This window comes from Sycon ciliatum, chromosome 9 (genome assembly GCF_964019385.1).
Source record: "Sycon ciliatum chromosome 9, ocSycCili1.1, whole genome shotgun sequence".
Taxonomy (NCBI): Eukaryota; Metazoa; Porifera; class Calcarea; order Leucosolenida; family Sycettidae; genus Sycon; species Sycon ciliatum.
Window position 1 is genome coordinate 21,398,890 of NC_088651.1, and position 24,976 is coordinate 21,423,865.

The following is a 24,976-nucleotide window of genomic DNA, read 5'->3' on the forward strand; positions in this document are numbered from 1 at the left end:
CTGGTCAGTGGCATACTATCGTTGGCAGTTCCCAATCTGGAGGGAAAGGTTCAAGGACCCATTGACCGAGTTTGCAAAATAAATTCGCATATCAGGGAAAATCTCCATTGTGGAGAGGTTCAGTAAACTTGTTTGCTTCATACGAAACAAGCCAATGCGTGCAGTCTCGTGAAGATCTCGTACTTGTATGATTGGATTTGTTTACTCGAGTCTGGGCTTTTTGATTAATTATTTGTGAGTACCGCCGAGATTGCACTGCCCCGAATAAAGTTTCGTGCCGCCAAAGCAAGAATTACGATCTGCAATCTCTTTGTAGTACCTGCAAGAATGTGCTGTACATGTATCGTACTTTCTCTGTTGCTGTTTCAGTTGCCGTCATGTTGCTAAAGAAACGTTCAGTAGAGAGGTTCTGCAAAACGAAAATTCGAACGAAATTTCGCGACAGTCCTTGCGAAAGTGTGTACGAATTTTTGCAAGAACTTTGCGTTCTGCACATTTTCGTAGTTTGCGCAGGCCAAGTGCACGTACGCCATGACTTGATCTCACGAAAGTGTGTACGAGAGTTCATTTCGCGTTCCCTGCAATTTTCGCGTCCAAAGTTGCGAAAGTTCGTGCGAAGTTTCGCACTTCATGATGTAGAACGAAAGTTTGTACGCATTTTCGTTTTGCAGAACCTCTCTAGTGACTCATTTGTTTCATACGAGACTAGTCAATGAGTTGGTGTGGCTTAAAATCTTTCGCTGTAGAAGAAATCTATTCGTATGTCTATTGGAGAAATAATTGTATTCACTGGTTATAAAACAGGTTTAGACAAACTCACAGAATAAATACCATCGGTCCCTTGGTGTTCGTCCTAAAGAGGGTCGACTGGATATCATTAATACTCACCGAAAGATGTGTAAGATTGTATTATTATGGAGTGCCTTGTTTATCTCTCAGTACCTCCAACCATAGCTTTGCCCCTTTTGTCCTCAGGATCAGTGTAGTTGTTGGAACCAGGTGTCGGACTCTGCAATGTGTTTGTTTACATTTTAATACATGTTTATTGTTCCTCCTTTGCTGTGTTGTTTTAGAAAATCGTGGACTAACAGTTTGAGGTCATTGAACTACTTCCAAAAGTTGTATCGACATCAACAGGATTACGATTTCAGTGCAATACATGTATGATGCAGGATGACCTTATCACGATAACCCATGATTATAAACCATTATAAACACAGAATCAACAAAACATCTGCGACACGCACCTGGTTCCATTTCTCAAATAAATCTGATCGAGGGTGGGGAAATCTGAAATATCTGAAAGGCAAGACAATTTTATGACAGTCATGAAATTCTGCTACAGCAACATGCACAGAATGACGTCTGTATAAAAAAAATATCACCACGGTCCACCACTACTCACATGTTTCCCCGCAGAAGAACATGCTACAAAAAAAACTATAGTGCCATTTTCTGCAAGAAAAGGCTTGCACATCAATGCATATAATACGGTATTGATATGATGTGAAGACCATCATTTACATATTGATATAAGGCATTCCATTGATTGGTGACAGAAAAAACAAAAGAAATTATAGCAATAAAAACTGCTTTATGGCAGTTTTCTAAAAAAAGTTATTGTGTTCTAGTCCATGGACCCCGTCTAAAAAGTAAGAAATTAACGAAATGTGATAGCCAAAAATTAAAATTTCACACAAAACCTCACAATAATCACACACAGAATGAAAAGCTACATGTAGAAGACCTTTTCCCCTCGTGATCCTCTTTCCTATGCATGCATGACTGCATGTTGCCAATTGTTGGTGCAGTACAAGTTTAGTGTTGAAAGCAGCATTTCAAGTGTTGTGATTATTGTGAGGCTTTGTGTGAAATTTTAATTTTTGGCTATCACATTTCGTTAATTTCTTACTTTTTAGACGGGGTCCATGGACTAGAACACAATAACTTTTTTTAGAAAACTGCCATAAAGCAGTTTTTATTGCTATAATAAGAGAATAGGATACTAATAACTGCGAGTAAACGGGGGGGGGGGGGGGGAGAGAGAATACGATGTATCTGTGATGCTACTTGAGGGTTATGAACTGCACGGGGAGGGAGAGCAGAGCGATCAGCAGCAACTCGAACTACTCCCTACACTGGACTGTCTGTGCTTCCTGTTGGTCCCAAGCTGCATGACATGCATGACAGCATGTCCATTACGCAGAGGTTGCAAAGGGAGTTCGCCCTGCTTCCTTGCGCCTTGCTGGTTTGGAAGCTCTGCGAGTATGTATCCAAAAAAAATTAAATTTTAATTTTACTTCACCGTCCAATATGCAATGGCAGAAGGCAATGCAAAGGAGGGGGCGTTAGCCAGCTATGGCAAGAGAAGGAAAAGAAAGAAAAAAGGGTAGAACATAATAACTGGAAGAAAAGAACGTTTCCCCTGGGTTGTGTGCACAGAAACAGGACGTGTTGGCTTTGCAGTTCTTTGCACGGTACGTGCTAGTTCTCGTCTAGGCCTGAGAAGTGAAAACAGCTTGCGTGATACAGTTCGCAGGGCTTGGGTTGCGATGTCCTATGCTAGAAGCGTTAATATTCGTTTGTTTGTTGACAGGCTTATTATTGTCTCTTACTCTGTGCAGTGTATGTCCTTGCCAATCACTACATTGTATTCTTCCTCCGATTCTTAGTAGCAGTAAGAGTAACAGCTACAGTGTAGTAGCAGTAAGAGTCGGTAGCAGTGAGAACACATACATGAACATACTACATGGACAATCATGTACATCGTTTTTTACATCTTTACTTGAGCAAAACACACTCACATGTATTTTTCGCCATTCGTGATAGAACGTCGAGTCTTAGGGAAGTTATCAGTTATCAGGCTATGGTGGCCAGGCTTCGCTACTCTTATCAGGTAATGCCAAGAGTACATATGTAACCGGTTATGTACTCTTGCTAATACTAATAGAATACTAACTGCCACTCTAACTACTACTACTGGTACTCTTTCGCACAGGGCGACATCACCACCACTGCACCAGGATTCCACGGCTACACGTAGGAGACTCCACTGCCAACAATGACTGCCACTGTGTCTCGATCTCACGAAGTCATGCATGCATGAACAGAATACATGTACAATGTACATGTACGAGTACAGTACTTTTTTACGTGTGGTTTTTGGATTTTACTGCAAGAGGAATGATGAAATCACGTGCATCGTGACGTAGAATTTTTTTGATATTTTTGTAAATGGCTGTGAATACAGTCTAATGCCATCAAATACAAGTACAGTACTTATACTTGAAGTACATGTACCACCTACGCATGCTTGCAGGTTCTCTAACCTTCTGTATGATGTACAAGATTAATGTAAATAATTGCAGTACAGTACATGTACATGTACATGTAATTCTCTGATAAACACCCACACATAATGTCGTAACTAACTACTTACTTGTACGTGTACGTGTACGTGTACGTGTACGTGTACAATGCTATTGTCATGTACATGTAGGTCGACCCGTTCTGCTTCAGACTTACAAAACCAACTGTTGCTCTTGCTTCAGATTGTCTTTTAGTTCCCTTGTTCAAGAGTATAGTTTGAGCGATAATCGTTCCGTTTGAGTTTTTTTAAAAGTCTGTTCTCCACTGGCTGCATGCGAAGTGATAAGGGATTAGAAAGCCAAACACCACGAAGGTCTAACGCCCAAAGTACAGACTGCAGACTTACTTTAATTAACAATGGCAACTACGCCGTCAGACACAGATGTGAGGAATCTGCCTGTGAAACCGAGGCTGATTTCAACACCGGAGGTAAGCAGTGACTACGGTTGTTCACTTCACCTTACCTTTCAAATATTTTAAAAGGTACTGAAGAGGTTCTCAGAAAAGCGTTCAGAAAACAACGACGTCAACGGTGATTAGGCATATGCGGATGATGCCGGCAGAAAATTGACAGAATTCGGTACTTTTTCTGGTAAGTTTCATGCATGTTTGGTTTGTGGATAAAGAAATGGAGCAGAATTCGAGGAATTGCCCGCCATAAGGTTTGTATGGTTCTGCCAATTTCACTGCTTTTCGAGCAGAATCTGCCACATTTTCGAACATTATCCGCACACCCCTAACGGTGATAACAGCCACAACAACAGCAACGGAAGCAGTAGCAGCAACAGTGATAGCGGCGGTGGCGCAACAACACCACCAACGTGTAGATGGGGTGTTCCGACGTGGTGAAGGCCTACCCATGGCCGTGTCGGGACATCACCAACCTCGTATTATTGTTATTCTTTTATTCCACGATGGCGTGACGCCAATAAGGATGATTGATAAGTGCGATAGAACTGGTACTAGCCAGAAACAGCTAGATGGAAATTAACTGGGGAGGCAAGAAGCAATGGATCATGAAAAACAAGCGGGGGCAATAACGTTAGCAGGGGTGATCGAGATAGTTAAGTTATGGCCACTTGCAAGTACGAAAAAGGCACAATTTTCTCAACCTTTAGGCTCCATAAGTACAACAAAGTGATATGTATCCCCGCGTTCCAAAGCATAATATGAGGATTTTTGCGAGCATAATGACAGAATCCATGATTTCGCGAGCATAATCCACCGAAGCCTAATTATAATTTGTGTACGTACTCTGTTGTCTTCTCCCCTTCTGAGTCCTGAATAGGCATACATGTACATTGTATGCAGATAATCCCGGCAGATAAATTGGCAGAATTCGGTACTTTTTCTGGTAAGTTTCATGCATGTTTGGTATGTGGATAAAGAAATGGAGCAGAATTCGAGGAATTGCCCACCATTGTTGGTTTGTACGGTTCTGCCAATTATTATTTCACTGCTTTTCGAGCAGAATCTGCCGCCTTTTCGAGCATTATCCGCACACCCCTAGCCCTACTTCTGACGAGCAGGTACGTAGTCTACGTGTCTCGCGTAGTGTACTACATGTATAATCTTAGTAAAAAATAATTTCATAAAAAACTTCAAAAAAACTTATTTTGCAGCAGCGGCCACCGGCGCGGCACGGGGTCTTGTAACTAGCGTTACTTTGTCGTGTTTACGTGTCTGACAGGCGCACGCGCCCGACTTGCGATTTTGTTGATTTTCTCGTGCAGCACTGATAAAGATGCACTGCACTGATCTGAGTCTACATTATAATTTATTATCACTCCCTTAGTATTGACTCGCATAGATTTTTGCCATACCTAAGCAGTCAAATATTCCTGCATATTTCACTCCTTAGGGCTATATTGACTGCTTATATTTGACTGCTTAGGGGTTGCGCAGTTGAACGGTGCCTAGTGCAGCATTTTCACTGCATGAGTAGGTGGTGGTGCAACGATTGTGCAATCATAAAACCGGGATTCATGAGGTTATCGTTCTGGAATTTGAAATACGGACTGTTTGTCGTGATAAATCTAATATTGACTTCGTACTTGGTCAATAGGAAATAAAAGACCTCGTAAGAGACCTCGGCTTCGCCTCGGTCTTTTACTCGGCTTTTATTTCCTATATTAAAATTAAAGGCTACATGTATATTGACCTCATGCTCAGTCAATATTAGATACATAGTACATTCGATTCGTAGATGTCTTCTGGTGACTGTACTCTGTAGTCTAGAGAGTAGAGTGTAGTCTGTAGACGGTAGACTGTTTAGACCAGGGAGTAGTAAAATACGTATTTTTACTACTCCCTGCTACCATGTATGATGTAGACTACATTGTAGTCTAGATCTAACAGTCTGTCCTGACTCCAGTCCTGACCTGGGCCCTGTACCAGTGTACTGGCCTGGGCAGCCTGTTGTAGTCCGCACTACGCCACTAGTAATGACTTGTAGTTGTTGCTCCCCGTCACTGCGACCCACTCTCCACTCAGACTCCAGTCCACTGTCCAGTCCAGGTGCGCGCACAAGATCAGCGAGGAGAGTTGTTTGTTTTATCAGCTGAGTGTGTGTGCGGGTGTTCGCACATAAGCCTCAGATCCTTCCTGCCCTGAATACGTGATCTTCCTGTTTGTGATTATTCGGCGTTGCTTTCTGCACCGCCAGGAGAGGCTCACTCCACGGATTAGGAGCAGATTTCGTCTTGGCTATAAAATTTGATCAGTCGCACCCCCAGACTCAGATCGACAGCCGCTGTTGAGAGTTTGCTGTTCGAGAAAATTACTAGAGTTGTAGTACATTCCGTGTCGCTCTTCAGTGTTGGGCAGTCGTCATCGCGTGGCTGAGTGTCCGCGGAGCTTTGCTGTTTGCGCAGCGTGAGCCCCAGGGTTTGATTCTGTTCTGCTGTTTTGTTGCCCACGTGAACGTATGGAGAAATGAGCTCACAGTATTTGGAACCGGTAAGCCATTTATTCTTCATTTTTCCCCACATGGAAATTATTTGCTTTACTTTCCTCCTTGTTCTGGCATTCTCTTGCCAGGAGCATTCGCTGTCTTGATTGTGAGTGGTTGCTGTAGAGCATCGTGTGCCCATGTATCTTGCGCATCGTCTTGGCCTGTTCTTTCTGCCTCGCGATTCAATCAGTTTTTTTTGTGTTCATAGTGTAGTATTCTCGGACTCTGCCTCGGACCACTTATATCGATACTGGAACATTCTCAGGCGGTACTTTATCGCGTTCAGGCGTTTGGTGTCCAACAGCAGATGGCCAAAGCGAATTTCATGAAATGCGAATTGTCGATTAGGCGTTGCTCACGGTTGGAGGAAAACTGTTCGAGTTGTAATCGTGTCGTGGCTGTAGTGAATCACCAGCCATTCGGCAATGGTGTATCATAAGCACCTTGTTTGTAAATTGTAGGCCCACGCTCGCTTTTTCCTGTCCTCTGGGCTTTCCTGTGTATTTGACTATGTTTTTTGTTCTCGTATTCATAGATGCCGCCTTTCAAATAGTTGAATTATTATTTGCACTCGACACTTCCTTCGCTTGTTGCAAGTCCTTTTGCGTTCAGCGTCGATCGAATAATCGGCCATAGCGATTGAAATAGAAGATTATGCCAAATGGGGCGGCACCAGCCTGTCGATTTAGACGGCACAATCGTTGTGTATGCAGCGATTAGTGACATTTGCGTGCTCCCTCTCGATGAAAAGGCGGACAGCAGAGGACCTCTTCGCCTGATAGGACAATTCTTTGACGCACTCTTTACAACAATCGCGAATAATATAAATGGCATTTGAAAGTTTTTTTTATTATGAACCAACATTTCCCACGCAAATTTCTCCAGGGTCAAAATGATGGTGAGGCCCGTTGAGTGGTGAATTCATTCAGCCTCCTGGTCAATGCAATAGTGAGGTAGTGCAATAACTGTACATGTAGGTAGTAGCTCTGGATTGCTGAAGGTTGCTGGTCGTGTAGTACAATCATGTAGCTTGCAGTAGCTGTTGCAGCACGGTCTGTGGAAATACTGTAAACTGCCTAATATTTGCGACGGATTAATATTCGCTATTTTCGGGAGAAGTCCGCAACGCGAGTATTAGCCAGCGTGAAATCAAGCTACAACAGTGGGTGCATGTAGGTGGCCCCGGTGCTTCGCGAACTTTTGCCATCGCAAACTTGCTGGTTGTAAGAAATCGCGAAAATTTAGTGACGCGAATATTAGGCAGTTTACAGTGGGTCACCAGTATGATTGGGAGGGGGGGGGGGGGAGGTGGCAGCGTTCCTACGGATGTGGAAATTTCTGCCTCCAGCCGAGTCTCATGCTACCCGTAATTTCTATTTAATTTATTTTTTTATGATCCACACCCATACAAATTAGCCCCCCCATGATTTTATAGCTAGTTGGATGACTAAACAGTTTGTCTGGCAACCGACTAGAGATTCATTGCAACAAGCAGACGCCCTGTGCGGATAGTAGACAATCTGCTGCTCTCCAGCCATCCACTCATTTACATTCAGGACCGTGATTACCAGAACGGATGGCACCCTGGTTCTTCATAAGTTCGAGGGAGGAAACTCCTGCTCTTCGTAAGGCCGTGGGAGAAAACGCCCGTGTCTTCCGGAGATAAACAAATGGTCACCATGTTCAGGCATGGTTTCTGACAACTGCGAATACTACCATTCCGCCTGAGCGCTACTGTTGAGAATTTTGTGTTTGTTTCTTCGAAAGCTTTGGAGTCTAGCTGTATTGACGTCAGCTCCAAATCAAGAGAGGTGACTTGAAATAGTTGCTGTGTTTGTGTGTGTATGTGTGTATTTGTGCGTGTGTGTGTGTGTGTGTGTGTGTGTGTGTGTGTGTGCGTGTGTGTGTGTGTATGTGTGTGTGTGTCTGAGGTCTGAGGTGTGTGTGTGTGTGTGTGTGTGTGCGTGTGCGTGTATGTGTGTGTCTGTATTTATGTGTGTATGTGTGTGTGGTGTGCGCATGTGTGAGTGTAGTGTTGTGTTGACACGAAACGCGTTGCGGCCGTAGTGTGTCTAGCATAACCTCTTGACACTAGGGGCAGAGTAGCGAAAAACGTTCAAAGTGACAAGATTGTTCTTCAGAGGGCCATTGGCGCTTGTTTGACAGGACTAAAACTGGCCTTGAAACACCAGTGCGAAGCCAAAATGAATTCGGACCCCAAACACTGGGCTCTGGATATCATACCATATCACGCATGATTCATTCTTCTTCTTATCTGTTTACACAAGCTGCCACGTGTACATGTCCACCAGCAAGCAGATGCTACGAAAGCACGGCAAGGCATGATAACAAGGCGGAATGCGTGCACAGAGTCACAGTTGTCTCGTCAATGTCCACACTACAGTACTGGCGGGGCGATGAAAAATGGAGCGCCAAACAACGGGGAGGCTAGAATTTTACTAAGCACAGCATACCAATGCATACAGGATAGCTCAACTGTGCATAGACTATAGTAACTTGCATAAAAATAGGAACGGACCACCCCCCCCCCCCCCCCCAACTCTACACCTGGAGGTGTTGAATTATCCTTCACGCCCGTTCTTTCTTGAATGTACAACGTTGGTCGAGATGGCAGCTTTCTTTCATCCTGTCAGCACCTCCGGCATCTTGCAGCCTGCGCTTTCCCGGCAGCTGCTGGGAAAGGGATGCCAAGTGGTAACACATGCTCTGCTTGTTGTGGCTGTTGGTTTTGATGCTCCCTAACTACCCGTGCTGCAAGCGGACATGTTAGGGTTTGCACTAGTCATACCATGCGCCATACAAAGGTTAGCAGCGTTCCGCCTACACCTTGGGTATTTTAGTAGCTGTGTTCTCTGATGTGGACTAGTCTATATTGTGTATGTGCTGGCTGCTGGTCAGTCAATCTTCTTATTCAGTCTGATTGTAATGGGATCAAGTTCCAGGACAATAGTGTGAAGACCTCCACAATCAATGATTGTGTGTGTTTGTATGTGTGTGTGTTTGTGTGTGTGTTTGCACTTGTGTGTGTGTGTGTGTGTGTGTGTGTGTGTGCACGCGTGCCTTTGTGCATGATGGTGTGTGTATTGGTCTTGTCCAGGGTGCCCGCGTGTGGGTGAAGGGCAAGGTAACATGGCAGCCGTGTACCGTCGTGTCCGCCGGTCCCATGATCAAGTTCAAGTCCGACTATGGCGAGGTAAGTGTATGTATGTGCAGCTGGTCTCCCTGTTAGGGCGGGGGGGGGGGGGGGGGGGGGTACATGGCCGCGTATGTATGAATAAATATATAAATAACAGCATTACGTTCTGGAATTGTTTCATTTTAATTGTTTTGTACTTGGTTATGAGGGCAGAAATGATATTTTTCATTGCTATTTTTACAACAGCATTGGGTAAATAATAAATATGTGCAGGATGGCTGGCGCGTGTCTTTCATGGTCATTATGTGCATGCTGAACCTAGGTCGAATTTGTTTTTAGGGTCGGGGGGGGGGGGGGGTGCACATGCCCCCCGTTCCCCATGCGGGCTACTCCCCTGATGTACATGTATCTGTATGGCATGGCCTGTGTTGATTGCTTGTAGAACTTGGAGTATTCACAGGATGTGTGCACCCACGAGACGGTCACGCCGATGCACCAGTCCAGCGTGGAGGGTGTGGAGGACATGGCCACGCTCTCTGATCTTCACGAGGCTGCCATTCTCTACAACATCAAGCTACGCTACTCCAAGGACATGATCTACGTGAGTAAATACGTAAAGTAAATGATCGTGGCCGTTCCCGAAGGGAACTCACGACGGCCGCAGGCATCCGGTACTTTAAATATACAAAATTTCGGCGCTGCAAAATTTCGGCACTTCACGATTTTTTACATTTCGGCGGCGATTTTATTTTCGGCGTGGGGTAGAGGGCATGGTGTAGTGCGACAGATGCTGTGAAAAATTTCATCGGCGTTGTAATTTTGGCGTTTTGGGTCGGTGCCGAATATAGCCGAAATTAAATAGCTGCCGAAAATTTGTATATTTACAGTAAATCCTAGCGGCAGATGCAGTGCCTAACTGTGGGACTTGATCTACGTATGCTTGCATGAAACGTTCTATGCAGATGTACCCTTCTTTCCGGAGTATATGCTGCACTGGAGTACATGTACACGCTGCACTGGAGTATAAGCTTGGGTGTGTGTGTTTGCATGTGTTTCGGTAACAGACATACATTGGCAGTATCCTATCCGCTGTGAACCCGTACAAGTCGATCGGTGACCTCTACTCAGATGATCTGATTAAAAGGTAAGACTGATATGTGTTGAGGTCAAGATCTTCTTTTCCGCACCAAGTTCTCACCTCATCCACATTTGCTATGCTAGGTACGTTTGTTCGCATTAGAATTGTACGGCTTTCCGCGTTTGAAATGTTCCTTGTACATGTATATCTATGCAATGTTCTGTTGACCTACGCATGTATGTAATGCACTGTCCCGCAATCACCACGCGGACACAAAGTAGTTGAGGAAAGACATTGTTATTGCCGACAAGACTAGGGGTAGAGACAAAGTCACTTTACTGTGAGAATGTGCATTGTGTCAGGACAATGTGTATTGTGTCAGTGACTGGATTTAAGGCTAACAATGATAACTCCTAGCCGGAGAAGGTCTGTTCTTCGTTGGACTATCGAGAGCACTCTATTGACTTATTTTGTTGTGCAGTTGTGGATATTGAAATCTGATTGGATGACCGGGGCTGGTGCCCTTTCTGCCTTATATAGGCTATTCAGACTATGGCCAAAATCACGTCTGAACTTGAGTTTCCATGGTGATGCAGTCGTGTTTCAAAATTGTATGTACAATCGCTGATCAAACACGTCGTGAGTCGTAGAAACGTGGTTACAGTTGGCCGTAGTCTGAATAGCCTATTAGCGAGTAAATACACGGTAGTTCACGTACACACTGCAAACATTGACCAGCAGTGCTCGTGGCTGCTAGGCCAACGCCCCGTAGCCTCTTGACTTCTCAACGAATTTCAATGTCTGTTACGGCACAATGGAGCTCTGAGACGTATCCCATGTATTCTCTCTTCGTCGTGTCGTTTCTTCTTCCTCCAGGTACACGAAGCAGCATCTCGGTGAGCTGCCTCCACACATCTACGCCATCGCTAACGAAGCGTATCAGTCGTTATGGCGGCAGGCTGAGAACCAGTGTGTCCTGATCAGGTGGGTTAGTGATGGTGGTACCAGTGTTGAAAAGTGATGTAATGTTTTCCTTTGCGATGACGTTCCCCAAACTGTCTTCGTCTAGTCGTGCTCATGTGTGATGTTGTAGTCAAGAGTCATGTTGTCGGTCTTTTTGTTCGTCCCGTAGGAGTTGTTATGCCTGTTTTCCGTCATGTCCTAACAGTAATATAACTGCAGTGATGCAAACTAGTACTTGTTCTTTGTGTTCCTGCGTCCGGGGGAACGGCATGGCTGTGATTCCGTAACACCACATTGTGTATGTGTGAACCCTGTATGCGGTGAGCAAAGACTGAAATGTATTATTTTATAGAAAGAAAAGTGGGTCAGCGTGGTGCAGTGTTATCGCATGAGCTGACTGTAAAGTAACTGATGGTGCTGGTGGACAGTATAGCATAACTTGTATTTCCTGGGTCCTTTCTCTTCCTATTATCCTTGCCTCTCCATCTGAGTCTAACTGCAATGTATTTGCTTGTTCTCTGTTTCTGTGTGTTCTGCACTTAGCGGTGAGTCCGGTGCTGGTAAGACGGAGTCGACAAAGTTTATTCTGAGCTTCTTGTCGGAGATGAGCTTGTCGCACGCCGAAACCGCCGCCACCAGCAGCAAGCGCAGTGTCAACGAGGCTATCCTACAGAGCAGGTATGTGCTAGGCTACAGTAAAGCATGTGATTTTATGACTTGGGGCTCCCCGCCCCGCGTGCTAGTTTGTACGTGAAGGGTGTGGGTTACAGTGAGGGCTGCGTCCCACCCGCCTGTGTGGATTCACAGGAAGTGTGAGGTACGAAGTCGGAAGAAGAACGGTCTCTGCTGGGATGACGACTTCGCCATAGCTCAGTGGTTAAAACATCACTGGCCTCAAGCGAAGGTCCCTGGTTCGAATCCTGCTGGTGACAGTCAAATATTTTCTTCAGACTTTTCCCGTTTGTTTCTTTCCCTCAAACCAGTGAAAATTGTAGTTGTATTAAAATGTCAGTGTCAGGCATCTGACAGGTTTCATGTGTAATGTAGAATTAGGTGGCCAGCTTTCCCACATACAGTGCATAATCTACTGACTTTTACGTTTTATACAAAATTTAGGTGCCTGGTTTCTCTACGGAAATTACCGAAATTATCCCTTTCACTGCCTGCTGACCACTCGAGGTGACACGGCGTTCCCTGCCAGGCTGTCAGCTGAGCTGTACACCCCTCCCCTCTCTGCAGGCACTGTTTACCTCTAGCTAAAAAATCGAAAGGCTAACTTCTTGTGGATTTTTGTACGTGTGTGTGTGTAGTAGACGGACTTTCTACCGTATAGTACGTTATTTTGTGTACGTCGCGTGTACATCATGTTGGCGCATGCGCGTGTTGCTACGTGTGTGTGCGTGTGTGTGCGTGTGTGTGTGTGCGTGTGTGTGCGTGTGTGTGTGTGTGTGTGTGTGTGTGTGTGTGTGCATTTGTGTGTGCATTTGTGTCTCCTCAGTCCTATTCTGGAAGCATTTGGCAATGCCAAGACCGTGTACAACAACAACTCGAGTCGTTTCGGCAAGTTCATCACGCTCAACTTCAACAACAACGGTGTCATTGAATCCGGAAACATCATTGACTGTATCCTCTTGAACACACACATCACGAACAAGTTAAACGATTTTTGTTTGCTTGAATTATTATTAGAGGGTACATACTGACATAGCCTGGTCGTTGAGATGGTGAAACAATGGCAAACAGCCAGAGGGATATTCGTTAGTTTGAGGGAAAGTTGAAAAGGGCAAAGGGCTGAAGAAACAATTGACTGTCCAGGCGCGTAGCACTGCCGTTGGAGGTGGTCTGGCCGGAGGGGGGGGGGTCGGGGTCTCCCCCAAGAAAAAATTGAAATTGGGGTGCAACATCCTGCATTCTGGGCACTTTGGGCATTGAGTAAAAAAAAAAGCGGTCCGGCCAAAGTGCTACGCCCCTGCTGTCACCACCAGGACCTGTCCCAGTGACCTGAGTATGTGTGTATGTACAGTAAAACCTGTAACTAAAGACCACCGTGACTAGCGACCAGCCTGGTGTACTACAGAGGAACCTGTAACTAAAGACCACCGAGACTAGCAACCAGCCTGGTGTACTACAGACCACTTTGCCAGGCACGGCCCATCTCACAATCATATAATGGTTTTTCTGTGCAAACCTCCAACTAAGGACCACCTGTCAGTAAAGACCGGTTTCTCTGGCCCCAAGGGGTGGTCGTTAGTCAGAGGTGTTGCTGTACATGTATACATCCTTGTACGTGTACATGATATAATCTAACACTGGTTAAAAAACCAGTGTTAGATGAACCTTGTTATAGTGCACGCAATTTGTTAGATTGACAGCATGAAACAAGGTGGAGGACACTGTGTTCGGAAACAGTGACCTTACTACAACCTCCCGCGGTTGGCAGAGCCCCGGTCCCTGTGGACCATCTGAACCATATGGGTGTCGCACCCGGTTCTGACCCTCATTATGCTAGGACGGTAGGAGACTACTCCTGGCCGTACGACTTGCATTCTTCGCTCTTTTCTTTATGTCGTCCTGGTGGTCATGCGGCCCCTGAAACCTCAACTTGTAGGAAAAACTTCTTTTTCTTCCCACTTCTGCCCATGGCGTCCTTCTCTCAGCTCGTCAGCTGTCAACAGTTTTTTTGTCAACACCATGACACTGTCGCGAGAAGGTGCTCTCTGTAGACGGGGTTGGTGATGTCCCGACGTGGCCATGGGTAGGCCTTCACCACGTGACGTTGGTCATGTCAACTACTTATGTTTGTAAATCACTTCATTGTTTATCTTGCTGTGTAGTTTTTGTTTCTAAAACCTCGGCAAATTGCAAGTGTGTCTTTTTTTTACACGTTGGGTACACGTTGGATACATACAATCATGGGAAGAGCTAGATACTAACATGTATGTTCCAATATTTTGGCGCTGAACTGTTTACGAACCTGGAAACTACATTTCCAGCGATGTAATTTTTATTTATTATTTATGTGGATATTTGAAACTCGGGTATTGAGCCAATAATAAAAGTAGAAAGGAAAAGGACATATGGAAACGAGTTAAGAGTAACTCTCCACCACTGTAGCTAGATACTATATACAGTCAGAAACCTACTTTACTTATCTTTGATATTTATGACCCACCCAAGTTGGATGGTGTGCTGCTTTGCTGCTTCGAATTGTAGTTAGACCGCTTTGTCAAATCGCCTACTGGTTTCGTCATTGTCCAGTAACAATCGACATTCTTTGTTCCGTTGGGACTGTAGCTTGTGCTCGTTTTCGTTGCGCTTGCCTTCCCCTCTTTGGTATTTCCATAACCTTGAACCTTCCAAGTTGGAAGGCTGTCGGTTAGCGCTACGGAGATGTGTTGAAGCTAGGTGTCAGGACGTCGAATGTCTCAGTACTCTGTTAGTTTTGTGCCTAGTTGTTGCACTTTTCTGACTGTATATAGTATCTAGTTACAGTGGTGGAGAGTTACTCTTAACTCGTTTCCATAATTATGTCCTTTTCCTTTCTACTTTTATGTGTATATCGTAAGAATTTTAAAGGTAAGGAAGAAAGCTCGACTTACATCTTTTCTCTGTTGTCAAGTCATGGCGAATTGAGGAGACGCTGAGGTTGTCAGCTGCGGTAGCGATCTGGCGTCGTTAAATTTCCTAACCTTTCTTCTAGAAAAGCTACCTGGAAGGACTGTATCAAAGCATTCAGCGCAGCTACTAATATTTACAGAGAGCAGTGTCCGTACTCTGTAGTGAGGTGTTACTTGTCAAGCGATGGAAATAGTAACAATGTGTGGATGTGCTGTGGAAGTTGGTTATTGAAGTTGGAAGGACCAGTTTCGACCAATTGATCGCGTGGCCAGTGTCAAAGACGTGCTTGGCCACACCATTGTCCATTTTCTGCGCGCTGACATCACGTTGGTGCTCTTCCTGTCTCTTCTTCAACCTTCGTCCCGTTTCGCCAACGTACTCCGCTCCACAAGTGTGGCAGAAGAGGGAGTAAACGACGCCATGCACCTCCAATATTCACTTCCCTGTTGATATTTGAGACGCAGAAGAAGACCGTCTTGCTTCGCTAACGGTGCAGCTTCCAACAAATGGCACAGTTAGCCCGATGCTTGGTCGCCGTATCGGGATTGTGTGCTACGTGCAACTCTCCATACTCGTTGGCGTGGACAACGTGTGTAGTGATGGTAGACCACATGTCTGCAGATTGCTCAACTGCCGCGCGAGATTCTCCCGAAAATGGTACTGCGAGTAAAATGCCGGCCTAGTCAGCTGTCCGGGGTTTGCTGCCTGCCACGCAATCATCAGCTTGTAGGAATTGATTGTGGCTATTTCCGGCATGTCTTAGAAGAGTACCTTGCTGAACTTTCTGTACCCTCTCAATAGCCTGTAGCTGGGCGCTAGCTGGTCGAATACGTCCACGCCGCCCATGTTGCAGTTGTAGCACTCGATGGCGGCGGGCTTCTTGTACATTATGTTCTGCAGCACACCACCATGTGCCGTCTTTGCAGCACATAACGTGTATGATTTGAATCCCCGTTTTACCGGTTAATTTTCACCTAAACCTCCATCATCCGGCGTCGCTTGAACCGATCACACGTTAGTCGAGTATCACTTGTTGGCCCGGCTGTCTTGCTCGCTTACGTCAAGCCACGATCCATCAGCGTCAGCATTGGATGGCGCAGAGAGAATGTTCTCCCAGGCGTACTCATTCGTAAATCCAACAATAGCCTGGATCACTTCTGCTTTAAAAAAAAAGATGCAAAACAACTCCTTTCGTTTTCTGGTTGAAAGTTTAGTGGAAGGTGCAATCCTTCAGGACGATAAGGCTGAAACTGTTGTCCCAGACTGTCCACATCAGGGTTCTACCATTCTGACATGTTGACATGGGCCTCCACTGTATGTCCGCCTCGTCATAGTCCCGGTCCAGCTGCAGCGTGAGCAGGACGAGCAGGATGGGCAGGACGAGTACCCCGGGGATGGGCAGGACGAGTACCCCGGGGATGGGCAGGACGAGTACCCCGGGGATGAGCAGGACCTGTACCCCGGGGATGGGCGGGACGAGTACCCCGGGGATGGGCGGGACGAGTACCCCGGGGATGGGCAGGACGAGTACCCCGGGGATGGGCAGGACGAGTACCCCATGGACGAGCAGGACCTGTACCCCCCCCCCCCCTGACGGTCACATGGCTGAATAAGTGATCGCGCTCTGGTCGTCACGCCCCCGACGAAGGCAGCTGACAAACTGACCGACCAAGTTCTCGCCTGAGCGTAACGTCCAGCTTGTTAACCCTTTAAGAGCCACAGGAAATTTTCAAAAATCTGCATTTTTTCGTGTTCCTCGGATCATAGCTTCAGTTCTACTCACTCAATCCTCACAATCTAGGGCTTCCTGGAACGGTCTCCGCGAGAGGAAGAGAATGAGGTCGATCATGATAGCCAGCACACCGTCTATCCAGCGCTAGATCGCAGCGACAGTACAAAAAATGCCCCAAATGCGTCCAATTGCGTCCCGCTCCAGATATTTCATTCTACTCGATCGTGGAGTTCCAATTTTTTTGCTGTGTACTCTTGACAATATCAACAGTGAAACCCGTGCAAATTCAAGTAAACCAGCGTGACGAAAAGTCTCAAAAATCTCAATACTAAAGTTGCACTGCGCGCTTTTGAAATTGCCGCGATCGCGGCTCAACTTACGAGTGATTTATCTCGGGAACCGTTGTTCGCAGCGCTTCGCGGATTGTTTCTCCCGACAGGTGAGAGTTTTCTCTTCGCCCTGGATATTTCGATCGATGGATTTGAGCGAGATTGGACTGAGTTACGATCTTTTGAAGTTTTGCATTTGAATGCGTCGTTTACGACGCATTCAAGTATGGTGCGGCTCTTAAAGGGTTAAAAAGTAATTACATAGCAGGGCTGCTACTTGCTCCGATTTTTGATCGCCTGTCGGACAAACCGACCGATTTTGTTCCCAAAGAGGGACAACCGATTATTCTATTTAGAGCGCTTTTTAGTCCAGTTAGCCAGTCGGCGCTTCCAGGTCGCGTTTGGCCAGTCATTGTACATGTACATGTACATGTAGCTGTAAAATGCACGTGTGCTTGCATGTGTGTGGACAGTTAAAAATGTGTTCTGGGGCCCCAACAGCAAGCCATTTTCCTAAACAATTTCACGGGGTACGCCCCCGGGCCCCCCTCCGATTTTTCTCCCTCCAAGTATGGTAGCCCTGACATACGCTAAATAATTGAGACATAAAACATAATATTCAGTTTGTATCTCTTGTTACACGTCCCTGACCTCGATGTTCCAACCGCCGCATCTCAGATCTACTAGAGAAGAACCGAGTTGTGCGGCAGAACCCGGCCGAGCGCAACTTTCACATCTTCTACTGCATGCTGGTCGGTGCGGCACCGGAGCTGAGCGAGAAGCTGCAGCTGTGGGGAGCCAAGAAGTACCACTACCTGAATCAGAGCGGCTGCGTGAGCGACCCCACCATCAACGACGCGCAGCACTTCAAGGACATCGAGGTGGGTCTAGTCAGAATTGTTTTACTCCCATGACGGCCATTGGCAAATAGGATGTACTCAGTATAGGCGATTATTCCCGTAGCTATGCAGAAGACGTTACTTCAGTAACGTCTGGCGCTAGCCAGGGTCCACACAGCTTTAATTTGGTATTTGTTTGTGTGTTTGTTTGTTTGTTTGTGTCACGCCTGGCGCTATCCGTATCTGACGGCAAAAAAGCATAGGATGTTATAAATTTTTCAATTGTCCTTTTTCAGGCATATCCTGGGATTCGAACCCGCACTATCGCCCTACATGCATTCCCCATACACTTCGCATTCATACCCATTCTTCCAAGTTGCTTTACGTTATTATCTTGCGTTTGAAAGCCCTATTTGAATATTGCGGGCAGCTGTATGTGGCCAGCTGTGTTTGATGGTACGGTACGGTACGGGAGACGGTGTCGTATTACCCTCGATCGTACCTGTCCCGTACCTATCCCCTACCGTACCGTGCCATCAAAGACGGCTGGCCACAATGCATATTCAAATAGGGCTTTCAAATGCAAGATCACAATGTGAAACAACTTGGAAGAATTAGTATGTACATGTATGCGAAGTGTATCGGGGGATGCATGCAGGGCGCGCGACGGTGCGGGTTCGAATCCCAGGTTATGTCTTAAAAAAAAGGAATTTTTTAAAGAATTTATAAAATCCCTATGCTTTTTTTTTGTCTAGGTCATCAAGGCAAAAAAGCATAGCGTAGGGCCCTGAGCTTCCAAGCTCTCTCGTTCCTATACGCGGTAACTTTGTATACTTCGTTATGGCAAATGAAAGTAAATTTGGGAAATTGATCACTATAGCCAGTATATTACGATAGCCGGTATAATTATTGCTATTGCTATGTATGTATGTATGTATGTATGTATGTATGTATGTATGTATGTATGTATGTATGTATGTATGTATGTATGTATGTATGTATGGATAGCCCATAACCGTTCTGGTCGTAGGGGCACCATGCGTGTTGTAAGGCAGCAGCATAAAAAAGAACAGAAAAAAGAAGAAAAAGAAAGAAAGGAGGACAACATCTCACGAGACTAACTGTCCACCAACGTAACCAGATCTTATACAGTCAGCGAGTGCAACAAAATGGCACAAAACTGAGTTAAAAAGAAAGAAAAGAAAAAAATAACTACACTTATAAACAAGCTGCCTATTCCTATCACGATCAGCAGCAACGAGAGAGAGAGAGAGAGAGAGAGAGAGAGAGAGAGAGAGAGAGAGAGAGAGAGAGAGAGAGAGAGAGAGAGAGAGAGAGAGAGAGAGAGAGAGAGAGAGAGAGAGAGAGAGAGAGAGAGAGAGAGAGAGAGAGAGAGAGAGAGAGAGAGAGAGAGAGAGAGAGAGAATTGTAAGATTCAGTGTTCCAGTCTTATAACTTAGCAGGTATATAGCCGGTATATTCCTATGGCCGCCAAACCTTTAGGCGATATGCACTGTACTCGTAAAATACTGATTGAGGTAGTAGCTTTGGAAGGCTCTATTGCGCAGGGAGGGGTCTAATCTTCTCGCAAAAAAGGGGTGGGGGAAAGGGGGAGGGGGGGGGGGGTGGGGGTGGGAAGGGGGAGAACGATGGGGAAAAGAAGAGCGTGAAAAGGATGGCGGGAAGCATCCACCGTTTGAATGTGTGTGCATCTAAAGTGAGGCTATTTCCAGGCTCTGCACCAGTTCTCGTCCACCACGGCCCCCTGCATCAGTTCTCATCCACCACGGCCCCCTGCACCAGTTCTCGTCCACCACGGCCCCCTGCAACCCCCCCCCCCCCTTCCATCACACACAATGTGCCGATTATCCTAATGTCAACTATCCGAATGATCAATTATCCGAAATGCTTGCTTGCATTGGATTGAGGGGTAGAAAATGAGTTTCAAGTTGTTGATTTTCCTCGCTCGGGGCACCATTCAAGCGACTCTGCACAAGATGTATAACAACAGGTTTGAGTCAAAATGTGTAACAATGATGTCATTAATTTAGAGGAGCTTGAGTGCGTTGGTTGTCATCAACGTATCGCTTGATGTACTCCTTGGAATGTAGCTCTAGGATTTGATTCTGCGGATCATTGGGGCTGTTGCCCAATGTCCTGGAGCGGAGGAGCGTAACATTGCCACATCGCATGCATACCGGCACGTCAACACCACGAGAAAGTAGGAACGAATCCCGTCCGCTATCCTTTCCAGTATCCGGTTGCCGTAGCTGATGAAGGTCGGCGTGCGTGCCTCCTTGCTGCGAGGGCACTGACGGCACTCATAACATTCGCCTGAACAAACGAAACAGAGGATACAAACACACCTGGAAATTTCTTAGAGAAGATACGGTACAGCACTTATCAGCAAGATAGTAATAGTTGCTCATGGCAAGTACGAGCCGTAGAGGCTTGCCCTATAGCCCATTGTTTGGCAGATGTCGCCGGCAGAGGGGACAGGCAATGTCCAGGTTAAACTGACGCTTCGGTGCCCAAACCAGCAAGCGACGACCGAAGTATTGTTCGAGTTTTGGACTCCGGCCATCTATCTTAGGTGCGGGCGGCTCGTACCATAATTCAAGGTTCTGGTCCCATTTCTTCATGTAATGCAGCATTGATCCAAGACAGGTCAAATCGTCGACTGGTTTGTTCCCAAGCCTTTGGAAGGTGGTGTTTGGGAGGAGAAACAGTAGAAGGAGCACTTCGCTGCTGCTTGGCACTTTCTGGATTCTTAGCGCCAGCGGGGATATTGACCGCCTGGGACAACGCAAGCAAAGAAATCAGACAACGCCCCAGTCAGGATTGGAGACACTGATATAATAGGAGACGAGACGCCAGTGGACCTAAAGGCTTAACCGGCAAAGGTGTGAATGGAAGCACAGCAGGGTTGCTTGGGTCATCCTCGGCAGAAACTGCTGACGACAGTGATTGAGTTGGTGATTGTTTCTGCACAAGACACAGCAGCAGCAGCAGCAGCAGCAGCAGCAGCAGCAGCAGCAGCAGCAGCAGCAGCAGCAGCAGCAGCAGCAGCAGCAGCAGTCACTCGACCAAAAGTATATCAGAAAATAAACAAAATAAGTAGTAGCAAAGGTAGCAGCCTTGCTACCATACACGGCACGCTTGGTCAACGATACTGCCATGGAACGTGTTGGTATTGGCTCCTACTTACACACAAGTATAACGAGAATGCATAATCAAATCCACCATTGACACTGCCAGCCACAAGAGCAGCAGCAGCATTCTGTGGACCCAAGGTTCATCCGAGTATGTGCTCGTAGATTCGTCTCCTTTACTGGGCCCGACCTTGGAAGAAGACTGTGTTGGTGTTGGCGTGGGGCTTCTACGTTCACATAAATATACAGGGAATAACACAATACATTTCAAATCTGATGCCAAGCAATGTAATCCAACAGCAGCAGCAACACCACCAAGACCTAACAGTCTCTTTACCACCAAGTACCAGGAATAAAATTCAAACAAACAAACAAAAGTCGCGTCGCCTGCGCTTGGCATGTTTCTAGTGGCAGCAGCATGCGCATATGCAGTGAACACAGTTACAGCATAATGTGCGCGAGTGAGAGTATTTGTTTCAAATAAACTGCTACTTGTCGCAGGTGATGCGACTTTTGTTTGTCACCACTTGGCCTTGTTACTACGTGTAATTACGACTTTTCAGGCAGTGTGACGTCGGCACTTTGACGGCATGTTGCTTGGCAACATCTTTGTAAAATACAGTGCCTCCAGGTGTTGGACAAATCAGTATTTTGTAGCCTAGGTACACCTGTGTATGCATAATGCACTGTGCTATCTGTACATGCACTGTGTCACCTGTACATGGACTGTGTCACCTGTACATGCATTGTGCTATCTGTACATGCATTGTGCTATCTGTACAATGTCATGCACTGTGTCATCTGTACATGCACTGTGTCATCTGTACATGCACTGTGTTACCTATACAAGCACTGTGTTACATGTATAATGAATGCACTTTGCTACCTGTACATGCACTGTGTCACCTGTACAATGTCATGCACTGTGTTATCTGTACATGCACTGTGTTATCTGTACATGCACTGTGTTATCTGTACATGCACTGTGTCATGCACTGTGTTATCTGTACATGCACTGTGTTATCTGTACATGCACTGTGTTATCTGTACATGCACTGTGTTATCTGGACATGCACTGTGTTATCTGGACATGCACTGTGTTATCTGTACATGCACTGTGTTATCTGTACATGCACTGTGTTATCTGTACATGCACTGTGTTATCTGGACATGCACTGTGCTATCTGGACATGCACTGTGTTATCTGGACATGCACTGTGTTATCTGGACATGCACTGTGTTACCTGTGCATACGCTGTGTGTGCGGTGGTGTGGCCCACTTGTATGTGCGCGCCATGTGTAGCTTGCCTTCGAAACAATGATGTTCTCACCGGAGAACATCTTTGATGTCTACAGTCTTCTAGCTACCATTCTTCATTTAGGTAAGCTTTGCTTTTATCCCAGTCTGATCAACACAGTAATCAGTATAGAAGCTGTGTGAATGAGGTCATCACTGTGTTTTGTGTGTAGTGCATGATGTCATCGCATGTGCTTGCATAAAGTGCATGACCGCATTGCATCTGCTTTGTATGGATTGCATGACGTCATCGCATGCACTTTTGTATGGAGTGACTATTGTTGTTGGCTCGTCACATATGCTTTGTACGAAGTGCACGACGTCATTGCATAACAGTTATGATTTGAGCGGAGTTGATGACGCCATCGCTATCGTATGACTACATCACACATGCTTTGTATGGGGTGCATGACATCATCCGATAGGCTTTGTATGGGGTGCATGACATCATCCGATAGGCTTTGTATGGGGTGCATGGCATCATCCGATAGGTTTTGTATGGGGTGCATGACATCATCCGATAGGTTTTGTATGGGGTGCATGAAATGGAGACCAGTGCCAGTTTTTACTGAGTGGCGAACACCGCCAGTTTGTATATACAGTGAGACCTGTGTAAGACGACTGTTCAAGGGACCTTCAAAATGTGGTCTCCGTTGCCAGGTGGTCTCCTTAGCCAGGGTCATTTGACTGGAAATAGCATCCCTTGGTCCTGGTTGCAGTGGTCTTCTAGGACAGGTGGTCGCCTTGACAGGTTTTGCTGCTAGTATTGGGATTTGAATGGCATACAGTCAGACCTCGCTTATCCGGTCCTCGTTTATCCGGATCCCTCGCCATCCGGATGAAAATCGTTGGTTACCGATGTACAGCATATGTCATGCACATATACAGTATGTGTGTTCGATTATCCGGTTCCCTTGCCTATCCGGATATTTTTCTGGAAAACGGATGTGTGCGGTTATGCGAGGTCTGGCTGTACAATGTTTATTTTGTGAAGTGACAATCCTTGCAAACAGACCGGACTTCGATATTCTGTCTATTTGTGGTTTTGTCGCAGGTAACGTAACATTCCTCACAGCCGGCGGTGCCACGATCAACGAGAAGTCCATCGTGGACTTTGTGGCGTCGCTGCTGGACGTGGACATGTATGCAATGGGTGATGTGCTCACTACGCGCTCCATCACGCTGCGTGGCGAAGAGATCAACACACCGCTCACGTGTGACCAGGTGAGCGGATCCAGCAGTTAACTCTTGCAAGGAGCCACGTGCGTGTGTGTCCATTAAGCTCGTACACGCACATACACGCACGTACGCACGCACACACACACCAGAGTGTGCAGTAGGGACAACAATGCATGAATGCTAAATTTCTCAATGTGCTTTTGCTGCATATGTCCTCATGCACTCATTACAACAGAAGTTGTAGATGAGGTCTAGCTTGTAGATGCTTTGAGCCAACCTGTCTTACCTACCATGATGAAATTGTTTGCGGTTGTTTTGCTTTGCTTATGCGTCCAGGCTGAAGATTCACGTGACTCTCTGGCAATGGCCCTGTACGCCGCTGTGTTCCGCTGGATCCTGAAAAAGATCAACGTCTGCATCAACGGCCCGGAGACGTACCGGTCGATTAGTGTACTCGATATTTTCGGTTTCGAGAACTTTCAGGTGAGTGTGGTAGCGGGTACACGTTCTATGGGTAGTTTCCAGTAGGGTGCACATGTTAGGGGCAAGGTTTCGAGAAACAAGGGATGGCAATTTACTTCATACCGGGCGAAGGTAAATTTTTCCAGTGCCTGCTCACACACATACATGTAGACTCGACACTTGTGGCAATGTTCTTCAGTCTTTTCTCTCGTTTCCCCGCGGAGTGTAAATTTGGAACTTTCTTTTCCTTTCTTGTCTCGTGATTATTCCGACTCTGTAGGTGAATCGTTTCGAGCAGTTCAACATCAACTTTGCCAACGAGAAGCTGCAGAACTACTTCAACAAGCACATCTTTGCCCTGGAGCAGCACGAGTATAACAGGTCAGTGCGCGCAGTTTGAAGCTTGCAGTGCATGCTAGTGCTTTTCGCTCAGAGGGGACTTTCTGTCTGCATGCTGCAGTTTTGCACTGGAGAAGCCGGCAAGGAGTCAATGTCTGCTTCCTGGCCTCATGGTTACATGTGTCTCGATGCAATGTTAGAATGCCTGCATCCTGTTCAATGCTCACTACATCCCCCCCCCCCCTCCCAAACCATAGCGATGCATTCGTTTGAAGAGGTTGAAACTACCTTCCAGCTTTTCCAGCTGTGTTTTTGAGGTGCAGTCGGTGATTTGTGTGATGTTTAGTGTCCTTGTTTCCTAATGTTTGTCATGCTGCTGCTTTCTGTGTTATTCCGTGCACACAGAGAAGGCATCTCTTGGGCGGAAATTGAGTGGGTGGACAACGGAGAATGCATTGACCTCATTGAGAAGGTATGGGTAGTTCAATGTCATGATGTGCTCTGTACTT

The 24,976-nt window shown here is 46.2% G+C and overlaps 1 protein-coding gene across 1 annotated transcript in view; it reads left to right on the forward strand.

The window, feature by feature from the left end:
- The first annotated feature begins 5,830 nt into the window (after positions 1 to 5,830).
- The window catches only part of LOC135824187 (unconventional myosin-X-like), a 71,608-nt gene continuing 52,462 nt past the window's right edge, over positions 5,831 to 24,976 (forward strand). Inside the window, exons 1-13 of the mRNA XM_065336921.1 lie at positions 5,831 to 6,327; positions 9,441 to 9,536; positions 9,922 to 10,080; positions 10,544 to 10,623; positions 11,434 to 11,541; positions 12,064 to 12,198; positions 13,019 to 13,143; positions 17,878 to 18,080; positions 22,494 to 22,572; positions 23,542 to 23,711; positions 24,003 to 24,149; positions 24,409 to 24,509; positions 24,873 to 24,939. Of these exons, the coding sequence (XP_065192993.1) occupies positions 6,304 to 6,327; positions 9,441 to 9,536; positions 9,922 to 10,080; positions 10,544 to 10,623; positions 11,434 to 11,541; positions 12,064 to 12,198; positions 13,019 to 13,143; positions 17,878 to 18,080; positions 22,494 to 22,572; positions 23,542 to 23,711; positions 24,003 to 24,149; positions 24,409 to 24,509; positions 24,873 to 24,939 (1,494 nt within the window). The 5' untranslated portion in view covers positions 5,831 to 6,303. The remainder of the gene's footprint in view (positions 6,328 to 9,440; positions 9,537 to 9,921; positions 10,081 to 10,543; positions 10,624 to 11,433; positions 11,542 to 12,063; positions 12,199 to 13,018; positions 13,144 to 17,877; positions 18,081 to 22,493; positions 22,573 to 23,541; positions 23,712 to 24,002; positions 24,150 to 24,408; positions 24,510 to 24,872; positions 24,940 to 24,976) is intronic.